General features: G+C 41.1%; 2 protein-coding genes, 1 long non-coding RNA gene and 4 other non-coding genes across 12 annotated transcripts in view; 4 read left to right on the top strand and 3 right to left on the bottom strand.

Moving 5' to 3' along the window:
* Positions 1-19,129, top strand: part of LOC141381913 (uncharacterized) — a 560,761-nt gene that overhangs the window by 277,612 nt on the left and 264,020 nt on the right. The window lies entirely within an intron of this gene.
* znf1032 (zinc finger protein 1032) overlaps positions 1-19,129 on the top strand; it is a 104,859-nt gene that overhangs the window by 38,647 nt on the left and 47,083 nt on the right. The gene's annotated exons all lie outside the window — the stretch shown is intronic.
* LOC101884392 (PWWP domain-containing DNA repair factor 3A-like) lies at positions 607-8,908 on the bottom strand. 6 transcript variants are annotated; one of them, XR_012402658.1, is made up of 15 exons: positions 5,512-7,252; positions 4,522-5,157; positions 4,404-4,445; positions 4,113-4,306; positions 3,920-4,039; positions 3,800-3,847; positions 3,589-3,669; positions 2,908-2,968; positions 2,757-2,807; positions 2,637-2,681; positions 2,364-2,428; positions 1,083-1,270; positions 903-991; positions 756-811; positions 607-667 (listed from the first exon to the last, which is right to left on the bottom strand). XR_012402658.1 is itself a non-coding variant. In XM_073949014.1 (15 exons), the coding sequence occupies exons 8-15, from the start codon at positions 2,943-2,945 to the stop codon at positions 653-655; spliced, it is 552 nt and encodes a 183-aa protein (XP_073805115.1). In that variant the 5' UTR covers positions 2,946-2,968; positions 3,589-3,669; positions 3,800-3,847; positions 3,920-4,039; positions 4,113-4,306; positions 4,404-4,445; positions 4,522-5,157; positions 5,512-8,908; the 3' UTR covers positions 607-652. The 6 variants fall into 6 exon arrangements, 5 of the variants coding, with proteins under 5 accessions (XP_073805115.1, XP_021331260.1, XP_073805114.1 ...); XM_073949014.1 differs by having other exon boundaries at positions 756-816; positions 5,512-8,908; XM_021475585.3 differs by having other exon boundaries at positions 756-816; positions 2,908-3,511; positions 5,512-7,025.
* trnal-cag (transfer RNA leucine (anticodon CAG)) lies at positions 14,173-14,255 on the bottom strand. The gene has a single exon. It is a non-coding gene; the product is annotated as a tRNA-Leu (tRNA).
* On the top strand, positions 14,350-14,422 carry trnam-cau (transfer RNA methionine (anticodon CAU)). Its single transcript has one exon. It is a non-coding gene; the product is annotated as a tRNA-Met (tRNA).
* On the bottom strand, positions 15,028-15,110 carry trnal-cag (transfer RNA leucine (anticodon CAG)). Its single transcript has one exon. It is a non-coding gene; the product is annotated as a tRNA-Leu (tRNA).
* On the top strand, positions 15,205-15,277 carry trnam-cau (transfer RNA methionine (anticodon CAU)). The gene has a single exon. It is a non-coding gene; the product is annotated as a tRNA-Met (tRNA).

Genomic DNA, 19,129 nt, shown 5'->3' with positions numbered 1-19,129 from the left:
GCTAACACATGCACTGGACAAAGATCCTGGGCCAAATTCTGTCCAGCGTTACAAGATGAAATCAGGATTTAGCAGAATATTGTCATGGGTAGGAAAGGTATCACTGTTAACAGTGTCTAGACAAAGTTCCGCGTTTCTACCACTGTAGGTGACCATTCCCTAAGTCTCTGTGGCAACATTATGAAGCTGCAGGCCCCGAGACCCAACCGCACGCTCAGACCTGCTCGCTCAGACCAGCACTTCCAGACCTATCGTTTTCTCAGACAGTGCCACCTGCTGTTGGAAAAATTGCCTAACCTGAATTGATTGATTTATAAATTGTAAATTACACTATTTTTCTACTATAAAATATTGCACTATGATTGAATACATTATTATATAAAATATTAAACATACTAGATTATGATTTAATGCATTAAGTCTGTTGTATTTTAATTAACTGTATTTGTAAATAGATATTGTTCAGTTACTTAAATATTTTCAGTCATTTATTGTTTTTGTTTTTTTGTTTTTAAATCATTAAGGATTTATCAAACTCTTTAGTATTGAGTTGAGGGAATGAACATTATCTTATTATTCACAGAATAAATGATAGTACTCTGAGTAATTTTCTCACACCAAACTTTATTTTTTTATAAATTTTCATGAGGTCCTACAAGTCATCGAGCTGTAAAAAATGCAGAGAAAAATTGTGAAAAACAATACTTGGATTAATAATGTATTTATTACATATAAAATAAAATAAAATGCTTTACATTCTTGTTGGGGAGATTTTTCATTTCTCGAGCAATTCTTCTGTTAAATTCCTCAACTTCACTAAAAAAAAAAAATAAATGCTGTTGTCAGAAATTGTGTTTAACATAAAAACTTAACAGCTTTTGTACAATAAAATGTAAACATACCTTGCGTGATAAATGGGGCCCTGGAGGAAGACATCTTCAGCCTCCTGCCAAGACAAGCCTTGTAACTCGGAAATGCCATGAGTTATGGCCTGTACAAACATACAGATAAACCAATTAATAAAATAAAACACACACTGCAGAACATAAGCATGCTCATGTACATACATGTTTTGTGATTACCTCTGGGAGGAGACATCCACAAATGAACTCCACCTCATCATTGAAGGTCAGCTGTGTTTTGGTTTTATTAAGAATTCCTCTGATGTAGTCATAAATGATTGACTGGGACTGCTCATTCTCAATGAAGACAGGCACTTGAGAACGGGGTTTAGTGGAAACCAATTTGACCTTTTCCCACCGAGTATATCCTTTGGGCCATAGAAGGAAATTATATTTCATATGTAAATGCACAAGTAATTAATTATATTTGGCAAATAATAGTCAAATTGTCACTTGACTATATTTAAGTCAACCATACTCAGAGTCTAGAGGAGTAATTTAAAGTGGAACCATCTATACCACCAAATGCTGCTCTGGTGATTTTGATGTGATAATCAAGTCCACTAATCTTTTGTCATTCCTTTCCCAATCTTGAACTGCTTGGACATGTGCCGGAAGATTGGATGTGGTTTTTCTTTTCACCCTAAAAAGGAGCAGAATTTTTCCATCCAAGACACTTCTTGCCTCCTCAGTCCAGAAAGCAAATCTGTGCCCATAGCTTTTAATAACAAGACAAGACAAAATCCATAATTACTGTGTAACGTGGAGACTGACACGGAGGGATCCATTATGCAATATTTATTAATCACAACTTCACTCAAACACACAATATGCACCGGAGTGCACACACACATCCACAGTAGTAGTATGGGTATCAAGACTGATGATGAACAGACACAGAGTGAGTTACCAGGCATGAGTGGAAGGGAGTGAGCGAGAACCAGGATCTGTTATGCAGGCTTGGGTCAAGGGCAGGCAGCAAGGATCAGAGTCCGTATAACAGGCGTGGTTCGTGGGCAGGCAGAGAGAGAGTCAGAGTCCGTATAACAAGCATGGGTCGTGGGCAGGCAGAATGCGAAGCAAAGTAAGAGACAGGCTGGTGTCGTGCACAGGAGATCAGGCTGGAGATAATGCTCAGAAATGCTGGCCGGGGCTAAACAAGACTTCGCCCTGAACGAGTGTTTGAGTGCGGCTTATAAGAGGTACGTGGGTCATTAGCCAGATTCCAATCAGGTGTATGCGCAATCAGTGTAGATGGATGACGTAATGCTAAAAGTCCGGAGATGGTGGCCTCTGCTGGCCAGCGAGGGGAGTTACTGGGACCGAGTCGGTGACATACTGGTCACCGGTAAGAGAGATTTTAAGTATGTTTTGTTATTCATGTTACAAGTTGTTGTATTGACACAATATAAATTTTTAATTTTACAGATTTGCAAGAAAAATAAATAAATACTGACATACCCATCAGTTTGAAATTGTTCCATGAGTAGAAGGCACCACCACTGACGGATGATAGGTATATCCATCTGAAAGAAAGACTGTTTAGTCTGACAGTTAACCAACATGTTTTTGTTAATACATGATGTTGGGTGTGCTTGCAATAACCATGCCCCTTTTTTTAAAAGATATGTTGCTTAGAAGAAAGCAAGATAATATACACTAAAATAGTTACATTTTAACTATGATTTTAAAAAGCACCAACAAAATAAAGTTACATAAATAATAAAATAATACCTCCTGGAATTGAAACCCAATGCCACACACCATTGAGAGGGTGTACTGAAAAGAGAGAAGCCACAGTCATTTACAATGTTTACAAAATCTTTAAATCAATTAACTCAATTTATATCTTACCATGAGTACAAAAACACCACAATCATTCCCTCTTGTCTGACGTGGCAAAGCCTAAAATAGGCAAAGCAAATCAATTTTATTTTAGAATAATGTACAAAAAATTTAATTGTTGTAAAAGCCAAATAATAATTTTTTTAAGTTGATTCCTCACTGGAAAATCATATCCAGTCTTTTCAGACCATGTCCCATGATCCACTTGGTAAGCAATTTTCCTGTAAACAAAACATAGTAGTAATACTAACAATTACAGCTCACCTCAACTCTAGAACACCATGCATAAAAAAGGCTAGATGAACATAGCCAGAAGTTCAAGAAACGGCTATAGGAACGTAGCCAAAAGTGGCAGAACTATAATACACGGTTAGGAAATAAATAGAATCGGCTATAGGAACGTAGCCATATATCACATAAAGGCTAAAACATGTCTTAGTTTATTGATAGACCTAAAAATTGCCCTGTATTCTTCATCTCCAAATCATGATTCATGCTCTGCGTACAGAGAGTCTAAAAACACCATCTCTCTTCGAAGCGGCATCATTATCTATAATGTTAAAGGTGTAAAAATATTTCATTTGAACATTATTGCTTCTTCCAAGATTTTTCAGTGTTTTATTTTAGAAACACACACATTGCAATACCAATTAATTTATGCACTAGACATTTCAATATTTTCTTAAACAGACAACAAAGCGGTCTGGTCCATTGGCATTTGTCCATGCTGGAAAAGCTAACAGGTCTTTCAAGTCTGCATCTTCCTAGAATTGATCAGGACAGTTATGTTGTTTAATTTAGGTTGTACTTCTCACACAGTAAATACAGTACATACACGCACCGGTAATCCAGTAACAATGTTGTTAGGAGTTTCTTTCCACACAGGGAAAACATAAAAGTCCTCAATGTATATGTCCTTGCCCTACATGAATAAAAAGAAACTGTTGACAATGACATGAACATTTTCACACAGTTTAGAAATTGTTTTTTTTTTATTTTATTTGGATCAAGTTAAAACAATCTATATAAATATTATGTTTTATAGTACATACAATTTGTCGAGCCATTTTACAAATAAGCTTCATGCAGGCGTTTCCAATCTGCAATAAATACTTTGATAAGTCAATGTTTTTAATTAAAAAAAAGTTATAATAAAAAAACAGACTGCTTACATGGAAGTCCATGTCCCTCAACAATCCAAGGCTCCAAAATTCTTCTCGAATAAGGCACACTTGCCCCTCCTTCAAAATTATTTCACTGCCAGGGCGATTTCGGTCCAGCACATAATCAAGCTGTAATAATAATAACATTAAATATGTGTGTGTGTGTGTGTGTGTGCATTTATATGTAATGGTAATTGTTCACCAGTTTCTCTTGTAATGGATGCCAGTCCCTCTCCCAAGGCTTAGTAGGTTCCAAAAAATTCAGAAGAGTGGTAGGTTCACAAGCTGTTTTTTCTGTAATTGGTACTGATGACAGAGGAGATGTGACATGTTTTGCCTGGTGATGCAGCGGTCGTTTGTAAAGTCACAATATTTTTGGCAGTGCTGTCAGTGGACCTTAGAGTACATTAAAGCATCAAAATTTGAAAATAACACATAATAATTAGAGAACAGAAACTTGACACTAAGCAACTGGAAATAACAGTCAAATTACCAAGTGACATGTCCATTCATTTCTCTGTGGAGGATGGATTTTCTATAAATACAAATATACACATAAGTACAGTTATGGATATAGTGATGTATTTGTTATAAAGTAAGGGAAACATTACCTAACACAACCTGGCTGTGGTCATTCATGTGAATGTTTGTGTTGAATTCCTTTTTTATGTCATGAAGACGTTTCTCGTTTTTTCTGACATTGTAATGGTGGATGATGTTTCGCATGAGGAAAACATGTGTGGATGGCAATGCCATGTTCATAAAGTAGTTATTTTTCTTTAGCTTTGAAAAAAGCTGTTCTGCAGCCTGACTGTTAACTTTGCCAGCTAGTTGAGGCACAAGAAGAAGCTTCCTCAGTGAATCACGAGGATCTTTTGTGTTGTCTTCGTGAAAGCGGTCATACAGAACATAGTGTTCTGCAGAACCAGCTATTGGATGACCATCCGGATCTGGACTTTGCTTTTTTGCAGTGAGCCATGGCAGAGTTACCCGTAATGTTCCTGATTTTGCTTTTGCAATATTTTCAGTGGTTGGTTCGAGTAACCTTCCCTTGAAAGGTGTGAAAGTTATGGGTTTCCTCAAATTTGTGTGGGTGGACAGTCCACGGGCAAAGTCATAAATAACAACATTAGGCAGATGCTTCCAAGACAGAAGCATATCTGCAAAATCCCGTGGACTTTCTGCTCGCAGATTACACTTTATACTGTAAACTATGCCACAAGGACACATGATGACAGCCCAACCTCCTGGAACAGACAAAAAAGATAAGCAAATAGTTAAGAAAACATAATCAAATCCCATTAATGACATTGGGACTTAAATGACCATAGGTTATGATGGAGGGCAGTGGCATTAACCTTAACAAAGTATACTTTTAAAAAATTTAAAGATGCAGTGCCTCAGAGATGTAAATACACTCCCCCACACGGAAAGCAACAATAGGTGTCAGACGAGGCCACCTCCAACACCCCCCCCAGAGCTGTACACCACCAGTCACTCCCCAATCAGTGCCAAGCAGAAAACAGGACCCATTATGTCTATGTGACTTTGTACATTTCTGATTTATTTGTAATATTTTAATGTGCAACATTGAGGTTTACCTGAAGCAGCCCAAATCTTTTCAAAAACCTTGTCATAGGCCTCCCTTGACCTAATCTCCTCCGAAAGTCGCAGGAGTAGATCTGTGCGAGAGCCTTTGGCATCTAAACCACACTCTTGACGAAGTCTTCTTATCACTCCCACCTATCACATAAAACACACATGTTTCAAGAGTTCACACTTAGCTCATGATTTATACATAGCTTGTTTGGCATGCTGTCCCGGGAGAGAGCCCTGAGCTTAAGGGATCCTCGAGCCCAGGGCTCCCCCCCTTTTGCAGGGCGAGTGGAGATTAAGCTCAGGTCTATCTCAAACTCCCCCGCTGCTGAGGCCAAGGCGAACTTCCTGAGAGTAAGACATCATAAAAAAGGTTTAGGCTTGTTTTATCTATAATATAGAGCACATTTGGATGGTGGGAGGAAACCGGGAAACCCACGCGGACACGGGGAGAACATGCAAACTCCACACAGAAATACCAGATGGCTCAGCGAGGACCCAACACCATTGGTATTCGTGCTGTGAGGCAACAGTGCTAGTCACTGGGCCACCGTGCCACCCATTCTGGATAAAGGAGGAAGAAGGGGAGGAGGGGGGTTTCTTCCAGACGAAGATAGTTGTAGAAAGGAAATGAGGATATATATAGTGATTTGGGATCCTTTGATTGGAGGATCATAATTAGTTAATGTGGACCAGCTGGGTAAATCATGAGCACATGCTCCTCTCGAATTTAGTTTAAAACTAAACTTCACTTCAAGAGTTCACACTTAGCTCATGATTTATACATAGCTTGTTTGGCATGCTGTCCCGGGAGAGAGCCCTGAGCTCAAGGGATCCTCGAGCCCAGGGCTCCCCCCCTTTTGCAGGGCGAGTGGAGATTGAGCTCAGGTCTATCTCAAACTCCCCAAAAAGCCAATGATAAGCGCTCGGGACAGCAGCCGTGTGTTTACACAGGAACTCCCCAAAGTGCAAAGAAAAAGTGCTATATCCGGCTGCTGGATATATATGTGAAGAACTGATAAAAAGTGGGGGAAAAGCTTTCTAGGGAGTGTGTGAAGGGCAGGGTGGGTTTGGTGGCTAAGAAATAAAGTTAGGAAGTCTAAGGGAGTCTGAATGGCTTAGAGGGTGGGTGGAGACTCGTGTGTAAATTGGGGCTTAAATGGGCCCTCTACGGGAGTCAGTGCTTAAGAGAAGGTTTGTGAGATGCAATAATGAAGGGTGTGGAGCTGGCTGTTTAAGAGGAGGGAAGAGATTTGGTAGCGGAAGCATAAAAAGCTGTTGGGGGTAAACAAAGGAGAGAAGCTGGAGGAAACAATGCTATATAAATTACTGTATGGAATATACAACTGCTATGCAGCAAAAGCACTCAATGCTGGCATGTTGCTAGAAGCTGGCAGGGAGAAAGAGAGGGGAAGGAAGCTGGTATTAACAAAGATTTAATATATTAACAATAAAATAAAAACATGAAACATTAGGGAAATACTATGCATAATAAAATTGCAGTAGGCAGCGGAAGCACTTAGCGCTGGCAGAAGAAAAACAGCTGTAATTAACAAAAATATGCTATACAATTACTATGCATAATATGCAAAATAATCAACAAGAATGATACTAATGCAGCGGGAGCCCACAACGCTGGTAAGGGGAGAGAAAAAGGGGGGTGCTGTTGAAGTAATAAGGTTACTATGCAAAATACAGAACATGAAATGCTAATGAACTACTATGCAGAATAAACATGTTAATGCCGATACTGGTGAATAACTATAAAGAATAAATAAACTGATGCAGCGGAAGCACTTGACACTGGCAGGGGAAACTGGAAGGTGAAGGCGATAGGTGAGGCTCATGCGAGAGCCAAAACTCCTATTGACTCCGGCGGGAGTCAGAGCTTAGGGTGATGTTAATGTGGAGGAAGGAGGTTGGATGAGAGTCAAAAACAATGAGTAAAGAGCTGGTAGAAAACAGTAAGGCACTCAATTCTGGCAAGTAGAAAGGGGAGAGCTGCTGGGAGTAATATGATTATTATCCAGAAATACACAATATAATACATGAAATACAAATGGACTACTATGCAGAATGAACACAATGTATACATTTTATCAATAACTATATGGAAAACAAACAAACTGGTGCAGCGGAAGCACTCCACACTGGAATGGGAAAAGAAATGGGCAAGGTGGCTGGAAGTAACAGATATACTAAACAATTTTTATGCAAATGATACAATACAAGATATAACAATAAACCATTATGCAGAATAAATTAATTGGAGCTGCAAAGGTGCTTGATGCTGCAGGGCAGGAAAAAGGGGGGAGAGCAGCTGTAAGAAACACAAATATCTAACGCAAGTACTATACAGAATATACAAATTATGCAATAAGATACTAAAGCAGAGAGAGCATACAACACTGACAGGGGGGAAAGAAAAAGGGGAGAGCTGTTGGAGGTAACGAGATTACTGTGCAAAATACACAATATGATAACATGTAATGCTAATGAACTACTATACAGATTAAACAAAATGTAGATACTATACTGATGAATGACAATACAGAATAAATAAAATGATGCAGCATAAGCACTCATTTCTGGCAGTGGAAACAGGAAGGTGAGGGTGATAGCGGAGGCTCTTGCGAGAGCCGAAGCTCGTGTTGACCCCTGTGGGGGTCTGAGCTTAGGGTGATGCTAAGATGGAGCAAAGAGGTTAGTTGAGAGTCAAGGCAAGGAGTTAAGAGATTGGAGGGAACAGCAGAAGCGCTTATCGCTGGCAGGGGATACAGAAAGGAGAGGTTGATAGGTGAGGTTCTTATGAGAGCCACAGCTTGCGTTGACCCCTGCGGGAGTCTGAGCTTAGGGTGATGCAGATAGTGCAAGGAGGTTATGAGAGGGCCAAAGGCAAGGAGTGAAGAGCTAGGAGGAAACAGCGGAAGTACTCAACGCTGGCAGGGATAACAGAAAAGAGAGGGTGAAAGGGGAGGCTCTTGGGAGGGCCGAAACTTGTGTTGACCCCTACAGGAGTCTGAGCTTGAAGCAGATTGAGCAAGGTGGTAACAAGAGAGCCAAAGGCGAGGGGTAAAGAGCTAGGAAGGAACAGTGGAAGCACTCAACACTGGCAGGAGGAACAGAAAGGAGAGGGTGAAAGGTGAGGCTCTTGCGAGAGCCGAAGCTCGTGTTGACCCTTGCGAGAGTCTGAGCTTGGGTGATGCAGATGGAGCAAGGAGGTTACCAGAGAGCCAAAGGCAAGGGGTAAAGAGCTAGGAGGGAACAGCGGAATTACTCAACGCTGGCAGGGGGAACAGAAAGGAAAGGGTGATAGGGTAGGCTCTTGTCAGAGCCAAAGCTCATGTTGACCCCTGCGAAATCTGAGCTTAGGGTGATGCTGATGTAGCAAGGAGATTACATGAGAGTCAAAGGCAGGGAGTGAAGAACTAGGAGGAAACAGCAGAGGAACTCAATGCTGGCAGGGGGAACAGAAAGAGGGTCATGTTAAGCTCTGCAAGAGCTGAAGCTCATATTTACTCCAGCGGGAGTCTGAGCTGTGAGGGGGTTTGCTAGGGATGGACAGATAGATGGCTTTGGCTTGAGAATAAAGGGGTGGCCAAGATTGGGCTGAGAGGTTTGAAAGAAACAACTTGGGTTCTTTGAGATGAAAAGACTGATGCGAATGTAGGATTTGAAAGGCTTCAGAGAACCAATGACCAAGGGTCTGGATCTGGTGCTAGGAAAGCCTTTTAATAATGCCAATTCTGGATGAATGGCTGGAGATTGGTTCGGGCGGAAATCCTGAGAGGTGGACAACTTTGAGGTGTTTCTGGAACCAGAGCTGTGATACTGGACGATTAGCGTCATCAGTAAAAAGGGGGGCTAGGGGGTTTGTTTCTTATAATCCTCGAGTGTAGGTATACTAGAGAGTTTGGACTGGGTGGGTGAGGGCAGGAATGTTGAAGATGTAAATGAAATGTTCTTTGTCAATAGATCTATCTTACTTAGCAGGACGAGGAAACCCTTTCTTTCCTCATCACACAAAATTAGATCTGCTATGGTGGGTTGGAGTGAGGGTTGAGTTTGAATGTTTCATGCTGTGATGTGTGACTGAAGGGTCTGAAGGCTACTACTTTAATGGTAAGTGATATGGAGTTTGGTGGAGGTTATAATGGGGGTGGCTTAAGGTAATGTCATTTGTGGAAAGGGATGGACAGGCGTTGAGTTGGGGTCCACTTCTGTAGCCAGTGACCAAAGTTTCTGGAAAGAAAAATGAGAGAGAGTCAGTGATTTGGTTTTGCAACCTGGCACGTATTATGCAGACATGATAAATTGACTAATGTCAAATAAGACATCTTAAAAGTAGCATTAAAGCTTAGAGAGTAGGAATGCCTTTGTCTATGCATTATATTGTTTCTTCCACAACACAATAAATGAGAATCCTAGAGGTGGACCATTCGTCTCCCCATAGTATGGCGGCAGCGACTATTGGGTACAGTTTGAAGAAGGCTGATGAACAATGGTTTCTAGAGTGGAAACAGATTAAGGGGGCCATGTGGTGGCAACCAGTGGCCTCTGAGTACCCTTGCAACCCAACTGATGGGGTAGCACCAGTAAATAGACAAATATCTAATGGGGGTGCGAACAAATCTCTGCAGAAGAAGGAACAGCCGTTCCATAGCTTAAGGAAGCAATCCATAAGCGGAGTTCATTGTGGGTGGGTTTTGAGAGAGAAATTGTGCCTTTTAAATCGTGACTTGTGGTAGGGAGCTGGAGTAGGCAAGTTTGAGGTAAATTTGCACTGTGAATTTTAGGTGGCCGAGGATAGATAACAGTATGTGTTTAATTCAAGTCTCTTTCTTATAATACAAGAGAAAGAGAAATTATTCAGCCAATTTTCTCTTTAGGAAGAGAAGCTTGGAATTTGAGCAAATCGAAGTTAATGCCTAGAAATTATTAAATGTATTAGATAAATGTATTGGATCCAGCCTTCTGCGAGCAGAATACCTAGATTGGCGAAAACCTTTTGGTGATCTCTAGGTGTTTGGCTGAAGGCAATGTGGGGGGTGATTAGAATATCATCTAAAGTTGGATAAGGTGGGGGATTCTGCGATTGTTAGAAAGAAGCCAGTGATGGAGAATTTGCGAGTTGCACTGCTTATGGGACGAATGCGTGAAACCTTGAGTGGTGGGGCAGAGAATGGTCAAACATAAAGTGGTTGTCGATCTCTTTTTAAATAAGATGATCCACAATTTCTGGTTCAATCAGCAAAAGCTGACTGAATATTAGGATAGGAAGGGAGAGCTGAGGTGCTCGGGTGAATCCATAGGTTAGACCTGAAATGAGAAAATCAGAAAAAATTAGTGGTGAGAACGCAGTTCTCTAGCGAGGTGAGGAATCTACAGACAGATAGTGTTTTAAATGTTTTGGTAAACGTTCATTCCCCCCCAGGATAGTGGAGGGCCAAGGATATTGAGCATGGCTTGGCTGGTGATCTTAAAAATACCTCTTTAAAGGAGTAGGTGAAGTGATAAGTTTAAATTCCTGTGACATATTACGATCGGACTTCTATGATCGATGTGATGCTTATTGTCATTAGGTGGGTAATTTTATTTTAGAAGTTAAATAGCTATTGGAAGTGGCAGGGTTTGTTTACTTATATGTATGTTTATTTATTTATTTATGTTAGTTATTTGTTTAATTTATTTATTTATTTAACTTCTAAAATGATGTTGTCATTTAATTTGCACTTGAACATACTTATTAAACTGTGTCAATTAAATGTTTACTATGGGCTTTACTTTAATCTGATTGATTAAATAACATTACATTTGGAATCTTAACATGAATGAAATCAGAAGCATAATTGGCCCAATTCATTCACAAAGTCTTTGCAACTAAGTCTGTTCATAATTAAGAGAGGGCGGGACCATCTCATGTTCTGACAGCTCTTGGATGGTGACACTTCTCTTTTCAGCTATTGGCTCAATGAAGTGTCAATCAAAAGGTCGGCAGCCATTTTGTTAGACCATAATACAAGTGTTTTGGTCTAAAAAAAGATACTACTGTACTGAAAGCACTCCAGCAACAAGTTTGGATGACAGCAGTGTATCCATGTATGTTTATCAACATGTAAACATGTTGTGGACTAAAGTTTTATGGATTGGATTGCTTTGATCCTTGCAGTCAAATCAGCCAGGCTGTTAAAATGTTTTGGACCTGTGAACAGACAGCAAGCTTGAAAGGTGGGTTTATTTGGTTTGTTATAATCTCTGCTTGTTTACGGATTATAGGAGGACGTTAAGTCCATAGTGTTTGTGTCTTTAAAATGGTTTAAATTATTTTTTATTTATGAGAGTCTTGCTTTTCTAAAAACTTAAGAAATGTTTAATCTTGTTGGAGAGTAGTTTCTCCTTAAAGAGAGAAGTTTCCCCTTAAAGCATACTACGTTACCACAGGTGGACCGCTAAGAGCGGTGCGAGTTTGGCTTCATTGCAGTGGCTGAAGTCTCAGGGAGAGCAGGGCTCTGGTTGCAGTTGTAGATATTGTTGGTTATTTCCATATTGATGGGCTAAAAAGTGCAATGCTGTAAAAGCTTTTAGAGCTAAAGCTTTTAAGAAGCAGGAAGCTTACTTCCAGACGAAGATAGTTGTAGAAAGAAAATGAGGATATATATAGTGATTTGGGATCCTTTGACTGGAGGATCATAATTAGTTAATGTGGACCAGCTGGGTAAATCATGAGCACATGCTCCTCTTGAAATTAGTTTAAAACTAAACTTCACTTAGCTGGATTCGAACCCCGGTCTTGGTGAGCACCTGCAATAGAAATCAATGTAACTCAAAATGTGTTGTTTTAACACAGAACGGTATCACTATGCGTGACGTAAAGAAGTTGCAGTGAAGGCATGTCCTGGAAGCTTAGAATGCACCCTTTCTTTTCTTCGCTTTTTCCCCCTCTTCTTCCCTTTTTCTTTCTTCCCCCTTTTCTTCCCTTCTACCCTGGACAATTGTTCCCCAGCTTAACGCAGCGCCTTAGACCGCTCGGCCATCCTGACATACCTGCCTGGCCCGAGCTGTCTCCTAGGAGCCACACCGAAGCACCGTGACATGGAAGCTGTTGTTTCACAGTTTGCCCAGGTCCAGAAGTATACCTTGTTGTCACAGTAGGCAGCGCATCAGTCTCATAATCTGAAGCTCGTGAGTTCAAGCCTCACATGGGGCAGGGTGGTAACTTATGGCACATGGAAGTGCTTAGATGACTGGGCGGCATTTTTTATGCCCTTCTGTGTGGATCATGCTTCCCGGGGGCAAAAAAGCTACAGCTCCTCTGGAGGCCTGGCGGTGTGAAAATCCAAGAACATTTCCTGAGTCTGAAGCAATGATGGTAAGATGCTCCCATTCCTATCACGTTGTCGCTTGACGTTTGGCGTGGATCTGTCAAATGTCATGAATTAATGTTGTGCGAGGATTTGACTAAAAGTCTTGCGAATCCCATTGCCTTAAAAATCAACAGCACCCCAGGACATTCCACTACATGGTATTCCAAGACAGTTCTTTTGATCCCCTTTCAGTGCACTTGCATTAAAGCCCTCGTCCATTGTTTTGTTCACATGCTTTTCCGAGCTTTTGTGGACAATACATTGATCGCAAACGCCCTAAAACCTACAGTCTAAAGAGCCCATTAAGGCTGCCAAGGACACTGCTACCCTGCATGAACTTTGGCGCAACGAGATTGATGCGGTGCTTTGTCAGTGTTACTGTATCACTCACACATGGTGCCAGAGAGTTAAAGACTTGAGCCTGATCGTATTGCCAAAGATTAAGTTTGTGAGAAGTGTAATTCAAACCCACACTTCCAGGGGAGACTGCAACCTAAAGGCAGCACCTTAGAGCGCTTGGCCATCCTGACATGCTTGCCTGACCCAAGCTGTCTCCTAGGAGCCACACCATAGCACCGTGACATGGAAGCTGGTGTTTCACAGTTTGCCAAGGTCCAACAGTCTACCTCTTTGGGGCAGAAGGCAGCGTGTCAGTCTCATAATCTGAAGGTCGTGAGTTTGAGCCTCACACAGGGCAAGGTGCTACCTTTTGGCACTTGGAAGCGCTTAGATGACTGGGCAGCATTTTTTATTCCCTTCCGTGTGGATCATGATTCCCCGGGGCAAAAAAAGCTACAGCTCCTCTTGAGGCCTGGGGGTGTGAAGTTCCAAGAACATTTCCTGAGTCTGAAGCAATGATGGTAAGATGCTCCCATTCCTATCACGTTGTCGCTTGACGTTCGGCGTGGATCTGTCAAATGTCATGAATTAACGTTGTGCGAGGATTTGACAAAAAGTCCTGCGAATCCCATTGCCTTAAAAATCAACGGCATCCCAGGACATTCCACTACATGGCATTCCAAGACAGTACTTTTGATCCCCTTTTGGTTCACTTGCATTAAAGCCCTTGTCCATTGTTTTGTTCACATGCTTTTCCGAACTTTCATGGACAATACCTTGATCGCAAACGCCTTAAAACCTACAGTCTAAAGAGCCTATTAAGGTTGCCAGGGACACTGCTACGCTGCATAAACTTTGGCACAACAAGATTGATGCGGTGCTTTGTCAGTGTTACTGTATCACTTGGACATGGTGCCAGAGAGTTAAAGACTTGAGCCTGAACGCGTAGCCAAAGATTATGTTTGCCAGAAGTGGGATTCGAACTCACGCCTCCAGAGGAGACTGCGACCTGAACGCAGTGCCTTAGACCGCTCGGCCATCCTGACATGCTTGCCTGACCTAAGCTGTCTCCTGGGAGCCACTCCGCAGCACCGTGACATGGAAGCTGGTGTTTCCCAGTTTGCCCAGGTCCAACAGTCTGCCTCGTTGGCGCAGTAGGCAGCGCGTCAGTCTCATAATCTGAAGATCGTGAGTTCGAGCCTCACACGGGGCAAGGTGCTACATTTTGGCACTTGGAAGCGCTTAGATGACTGGCCAGCATTTTTTATTCCCTTCCGTGTGGATCATGCTTCCCCGGGGCAAAAAAAGCTACAGCTCCTCTGGAGGCCAGGTGGTGTGAAGTTCCAAGAACATTTCCTGAGTCTGAAGCAATGATGGTAAGATGCTCCCATTTCTATCACGGTGTCGCTTGACATTCGGCGTGGATCTGTCAAATGTCATGAATTAACGTTGTGCGAGGATTTGACGAAAAGTCCTGCGAATCCCATTGCCTTAAAAATCAACGGCATCCCAGGACATTCCACTACATGGCATTCCAAGACAGTACTTTTGATCCCCTTTTGGTTCACTTGCATTAAAGCCCTCGTCCATTGTTTTGTTCACATGCTTTTCCGAGTTTTTGTGGAAAATACCTTTATTGCAAAAGCCTTAAAACCTACAGTCTAAAGAGCCCATTAAGGCTGCCATGGACACTGCTACGCTGCATAAATTTTGGCACAACGAGATTGATGCGGTGCTTTGTCAGTGTTACTGTATCACTCTGACATGGTGCCAGAGAGTTAAAGACTTGAGCCTGAACGCGTAGCCAAAGATTAGGTTTGTCAGAAGTGGGATTCGAACCCACGCCTCTAGAGGAGACTGCAACCTGAACGCAGCGCCTTAGACCGCTCAGCCATCCTGACATGCTTGCCTCACCTAAGCTGTCTCCTGGGAGCCACTCCGCAGCACCGTGACATGGAAGCTGGTGTTTCCCAGTTTGCCCAGGTCCAACAGTCTGCCTCGTTGGCGCAGTAGGCAGCGCGTCAGTCTCATAATCTGAAGGTCGTGAGTTCGAGCCTCACACGGGGCAAGGTGCTACCTTTTGGCACTTGGAAGCGCTTAGATGACTGGCCAGCATTTTTTATTCCCTTCCGTGTGGATCATGCTTCCCCGGGGCAAAAAAAGCTACAGCTCCTCTGGAGGCCAGGTGGTGTGAAGTTCCAAGAACATTTCCTGAGTCTGAAGCAATGATGGTAAGATGCTCCCATTCCTATCACGGTGTTGCTTGACTTTCGGCGTGGATCTGTCAAATGTCATGAATTAACGTTGTGCGAGGATTTGACGAAAAGTCCTGCGAATCCCATTGACTTCAAAATCAACGGCATCCCAGGACATTCCACTACATGGTATTCCAAGACAGTACTTTTGATCCCCTTTTGGTTCACTTGCATTAAAGCCCTCGTCCATTGTTTTGTTCACATGCTTTTCCGAACTTTCATGGACAATACCTTGATTGCAAACGCCTTAAAACCTACAGTCTAAAGAGCCTATTAAGGTTGCCAGGGACACTGCTACGCTGCATAAACTTTGGCACAACGAGATTGATGCGGTGCTTTGTCAGTGTTACTGTATCACTCGGACATGGGGGCAGAGAGTTAAAGACTTGAGCCTGAACGCGTAGCCAAAGATTAGGTTTGTCAGAAGTGGGATTCGAACCCACGCCTCCAGAGGAGACTGCGACCTGAACGCCAGCTGCCGAAGGATAGTCCGACAATATTTCACAAATGTTGAAGATGAGAGCCAATCGGAGCGATTCGCTCCAACATTGTAGCCAATAGCGGACCGGAATTCTCAACATTTTCAACATTTGACCAATCAGAGTCGAGACAATGTTGAAGCCGGGGGGGAGGAACCGTTCCAAGAATCACCGCTAGGTGTGCAGTCAAACAGGTTAGTCAGATGTCAATCAATTTTCCGAACTGAGCCGAAGGTACACGAAGGAATGACGCGGTCCTCTGGAGGCGGGTCAGAGGTCAAAAAAGTTCATTGACCATCAGTGATATTCAACGAACAGCATCATTCGACAGAGCACAGCATCGTTTTGCTTACAGTAAAGGATTTTTTAGTGATTTCTTAAAAAAGGTAGGAAAAACTACACAATTGCACGAATTAATGTTTTAGTGTGTTGTATTTCAAATTTGGATACTTTAATTCAAAACCGTTTAATTTATAGGAGAAAATGTCTGGAAAATCTCATAAAGCCATGTCAGACGCTGACTGGATTTCACGTTTGAAAAAGTTTGCCAGCACAGGAGTTTGGCCATCAAATGAGGGAAACAGGCCAGCTCCTCGACAAAAAAGTGGCATGAGATTTATCAAAGGGTGTGTATTTCGTTTACATGATATAACGTTTGCTGAAATTTGCTTAACAGAGTAACGTTAACTTGTTAGGCTTCAGTACATTCAGTACAGTATCTATGTAAAACATGTCATACTTGTTTTTAAATATTAAAGTGTTTTAAATTGCATGTATTTTGAGATTTACGTCGAATAATTTAGTAAGTTTGACCGTTTATGAGAGAGATCTGAAAAGGTGGGGGAAGGGATTATGAGTGTACAGTATACAGCATGTGGTTTTAAGGCCTGAAATGTTCCTGTCCAGTTCCTTTTATTCTTCTTTTCGTTTTTGGAGATACAAACTGTACGATTACATATTAGACAAATATTAAACACATTCTAGAAACAGTGGTAAATTAATTTACAGAGCTATTGTGTGTTTTATTAAGGGAGTCATTGAGTAAAAATTCTTATTTAGTTATAAAAGTTTTTTGTATTGTGTAAAATTATTTGTTATATTTTTCATGATTTTTTTCAGATTGAGAAATGCCCATTGCAATCTCGTGGGCAGAGGACTTTGCTTGGAGGTGTGCTGAAATGCACATGTGGTTTTCACACTCAAAAGGTACATTTTTGAGTCAATATGTGTTTATTTTTATTTACTACAATGCCTTTCCTTTTTTATGAATATTTGTATTTTTGTGATTATTTTCAGCATAGTACTGCTTCTGCTGCTCCAGCACAAACGGTGCAAACAACCTGCCTCTACTGTACCTGCTCAGGAGGTGATGGAGACGAGACAACTTGAGGCCCAGCCCCAGCCCCCGTCTACTCCATCAGTGGCATCAAAGATTTCATCGCAATTGTCAATGGTACATTTTTTTAAAAAATCAAAAGAAATGACAATTTCAGTGTTTCAAGTGTTCAAGGTGTTCAAAGTTCAGTTCAAAGTTCAAACATAGGAGAGAAAAGAACAAAAAGCAATAAAAAAGTTGAGGTGTTGCTAGAGACCTGCTTCTTTTCACACCTCTTGCACAGTGGCGGGTAGCAGACACTTGCTGATTGGTCGGTTTGAGTTTCTGTGATCTGGATTAAATTACATGGTCAGGTCATGGTCAGGGTCACAGTTTTTAAAGCTACATTTTAACCTCTTGTCTTCAGATAATGATACATAATAAACACTAATAGTAAAGACTTTGTTTCGATTTTAAGTGTAAGCTAAAATTTGTACTTTTTCTAAACAACGAGTCTGAGGTATTATCTTGAAAAAGTACTTATTTAAAAAAAACATATATATATATATATATATATATATATTTTTTTTTTTTGCTACCACAGGTATGCTAATATTTTTTCTACTGGGAGAAAGTCTTATTTGTTTTATTTCGAATACATTTTTCAAGGTCAATATTATGAGCCTCTTTAAGCTTTTTTTTTTTTTGGCATAGTCTACAAAACAAACCATCGTTATACAATAACTTGCCTAATTACCCTAACCTGCCTAGTTAACCTAATTTACCTAGTTAAACCTTCAAATGTCACTTTAAGTGGTATAAAAGTGTCTTGAAGAATATCTAGTTAAATATTATTCACTGTCATCAGGGCAAAGATAAAATAAATCAGTTCTTAGAAATGAGTTATTAAAACTTTGATATTTAAAAAATATGCTGAACAAATCTTCTCTCCATTAAACAGAAATTGGTGGAAAAAAATTAAAAAGCGGGCTAATAAATCAGACTTCAACTGTATATAACACATAGTGTGATGTTGTAATATACAATGTATGTTTTTGTTGAAATGCATGATGTAATAATAGTACAATAATACTGTATATAACATAATGCAATACTTTATTCCTTTGGTAGTAAAAAAAAATATTTGTTTGCATATTGCTCCTTGATCCAGAAAACTATAATTTTAATCAAAGCCTAACCGTACGTTCACACCGAAAGCGGCGAGAGCGTCAAAGTAGCCGGAAGTCATTCATTTTCAATGAGAGCCTGCGGCGATATGCGGCGATAAGCGGCGAGGAGCAGCGCGGCGCGTCTTCGCCGGCGTGAGCGTCGAGGAGAGTTGAAATGAAGTCAACTTTATGGTAATGAGCTATGACGCGGTTTGGCGGCAAGCAATCAGAATGAAGACGTCAACCGCTTGATAGCAGTTTAGAGAACACAGACCTGTGAACTTTGGTTCCGACCAGTTGTTCCCAAGGGTTTGATTATTGCGGTCGCCGGATTTCCAATTATTTAAACTTTTTTCCCACAGGAACATACATTAAATAAGTTACTGGCAAGTTACTGATTTTCATTAATGTTATATAAATTTATCTTAAAAAAGCGGGAATCTCACGCGATGTGACAGTACAAAACAGTACTGCTGCTTCAGGATATTTCAGACATATGGACACATATTGGATAAACAGAGCAAAGTCACACCACATGCAACTTAATCTTCCATTGTTGTATGAATTTGATAAGAAGTGCGCAACATTTTTCACGCTAGAAACATGTTTTATGCAGGAATGTAACTGATATGCTGCAACGGCTCCTTTAAATATGAGATCAATGTAGCGAGTTTTGACGCTCTCGCCGCCGGAGCTGAAGGC

This window comes from Danio rerio, chromosome 4, assembly GCF_049306965.1.
Source record: "Danio rerio strain Tuebingen ecotype United States chromosome 4, GRCz12tu, whole genome shotgun sequence".
NCBI lineage: Eukaryota > Metazoa > Chordata > Actinopteri > Cypriniformes > Danionidae > Danio > Danio rerio.
This window is presented reverse-complemented; position numbering and strand designations above follow the sequence as displayed.

Bases quoted from the DNA above. Each gene is read 5' to 3' on its own strand.
- LOC101884392 (XM_073949013.1), bottom strand. From the start codon at position 2,945: ATGGGACATGGTCTGAAAAGACTGGATATGATTTTCCA. The intron at 2,429-2,636 runs GTATTATTTTAT...TCTTTCTTTCAG, and splicing joins TTGGGTTTCAATTCCAGGAG to ATGGATATACCTATCATCCG. The intron at 992-1,082 runs GTAATCACAAAA...ATGTTTGTACAG, and splicing joins GTGGATGTCTCCTCCCAGAG to GCCATAACTCATGGCATTTC.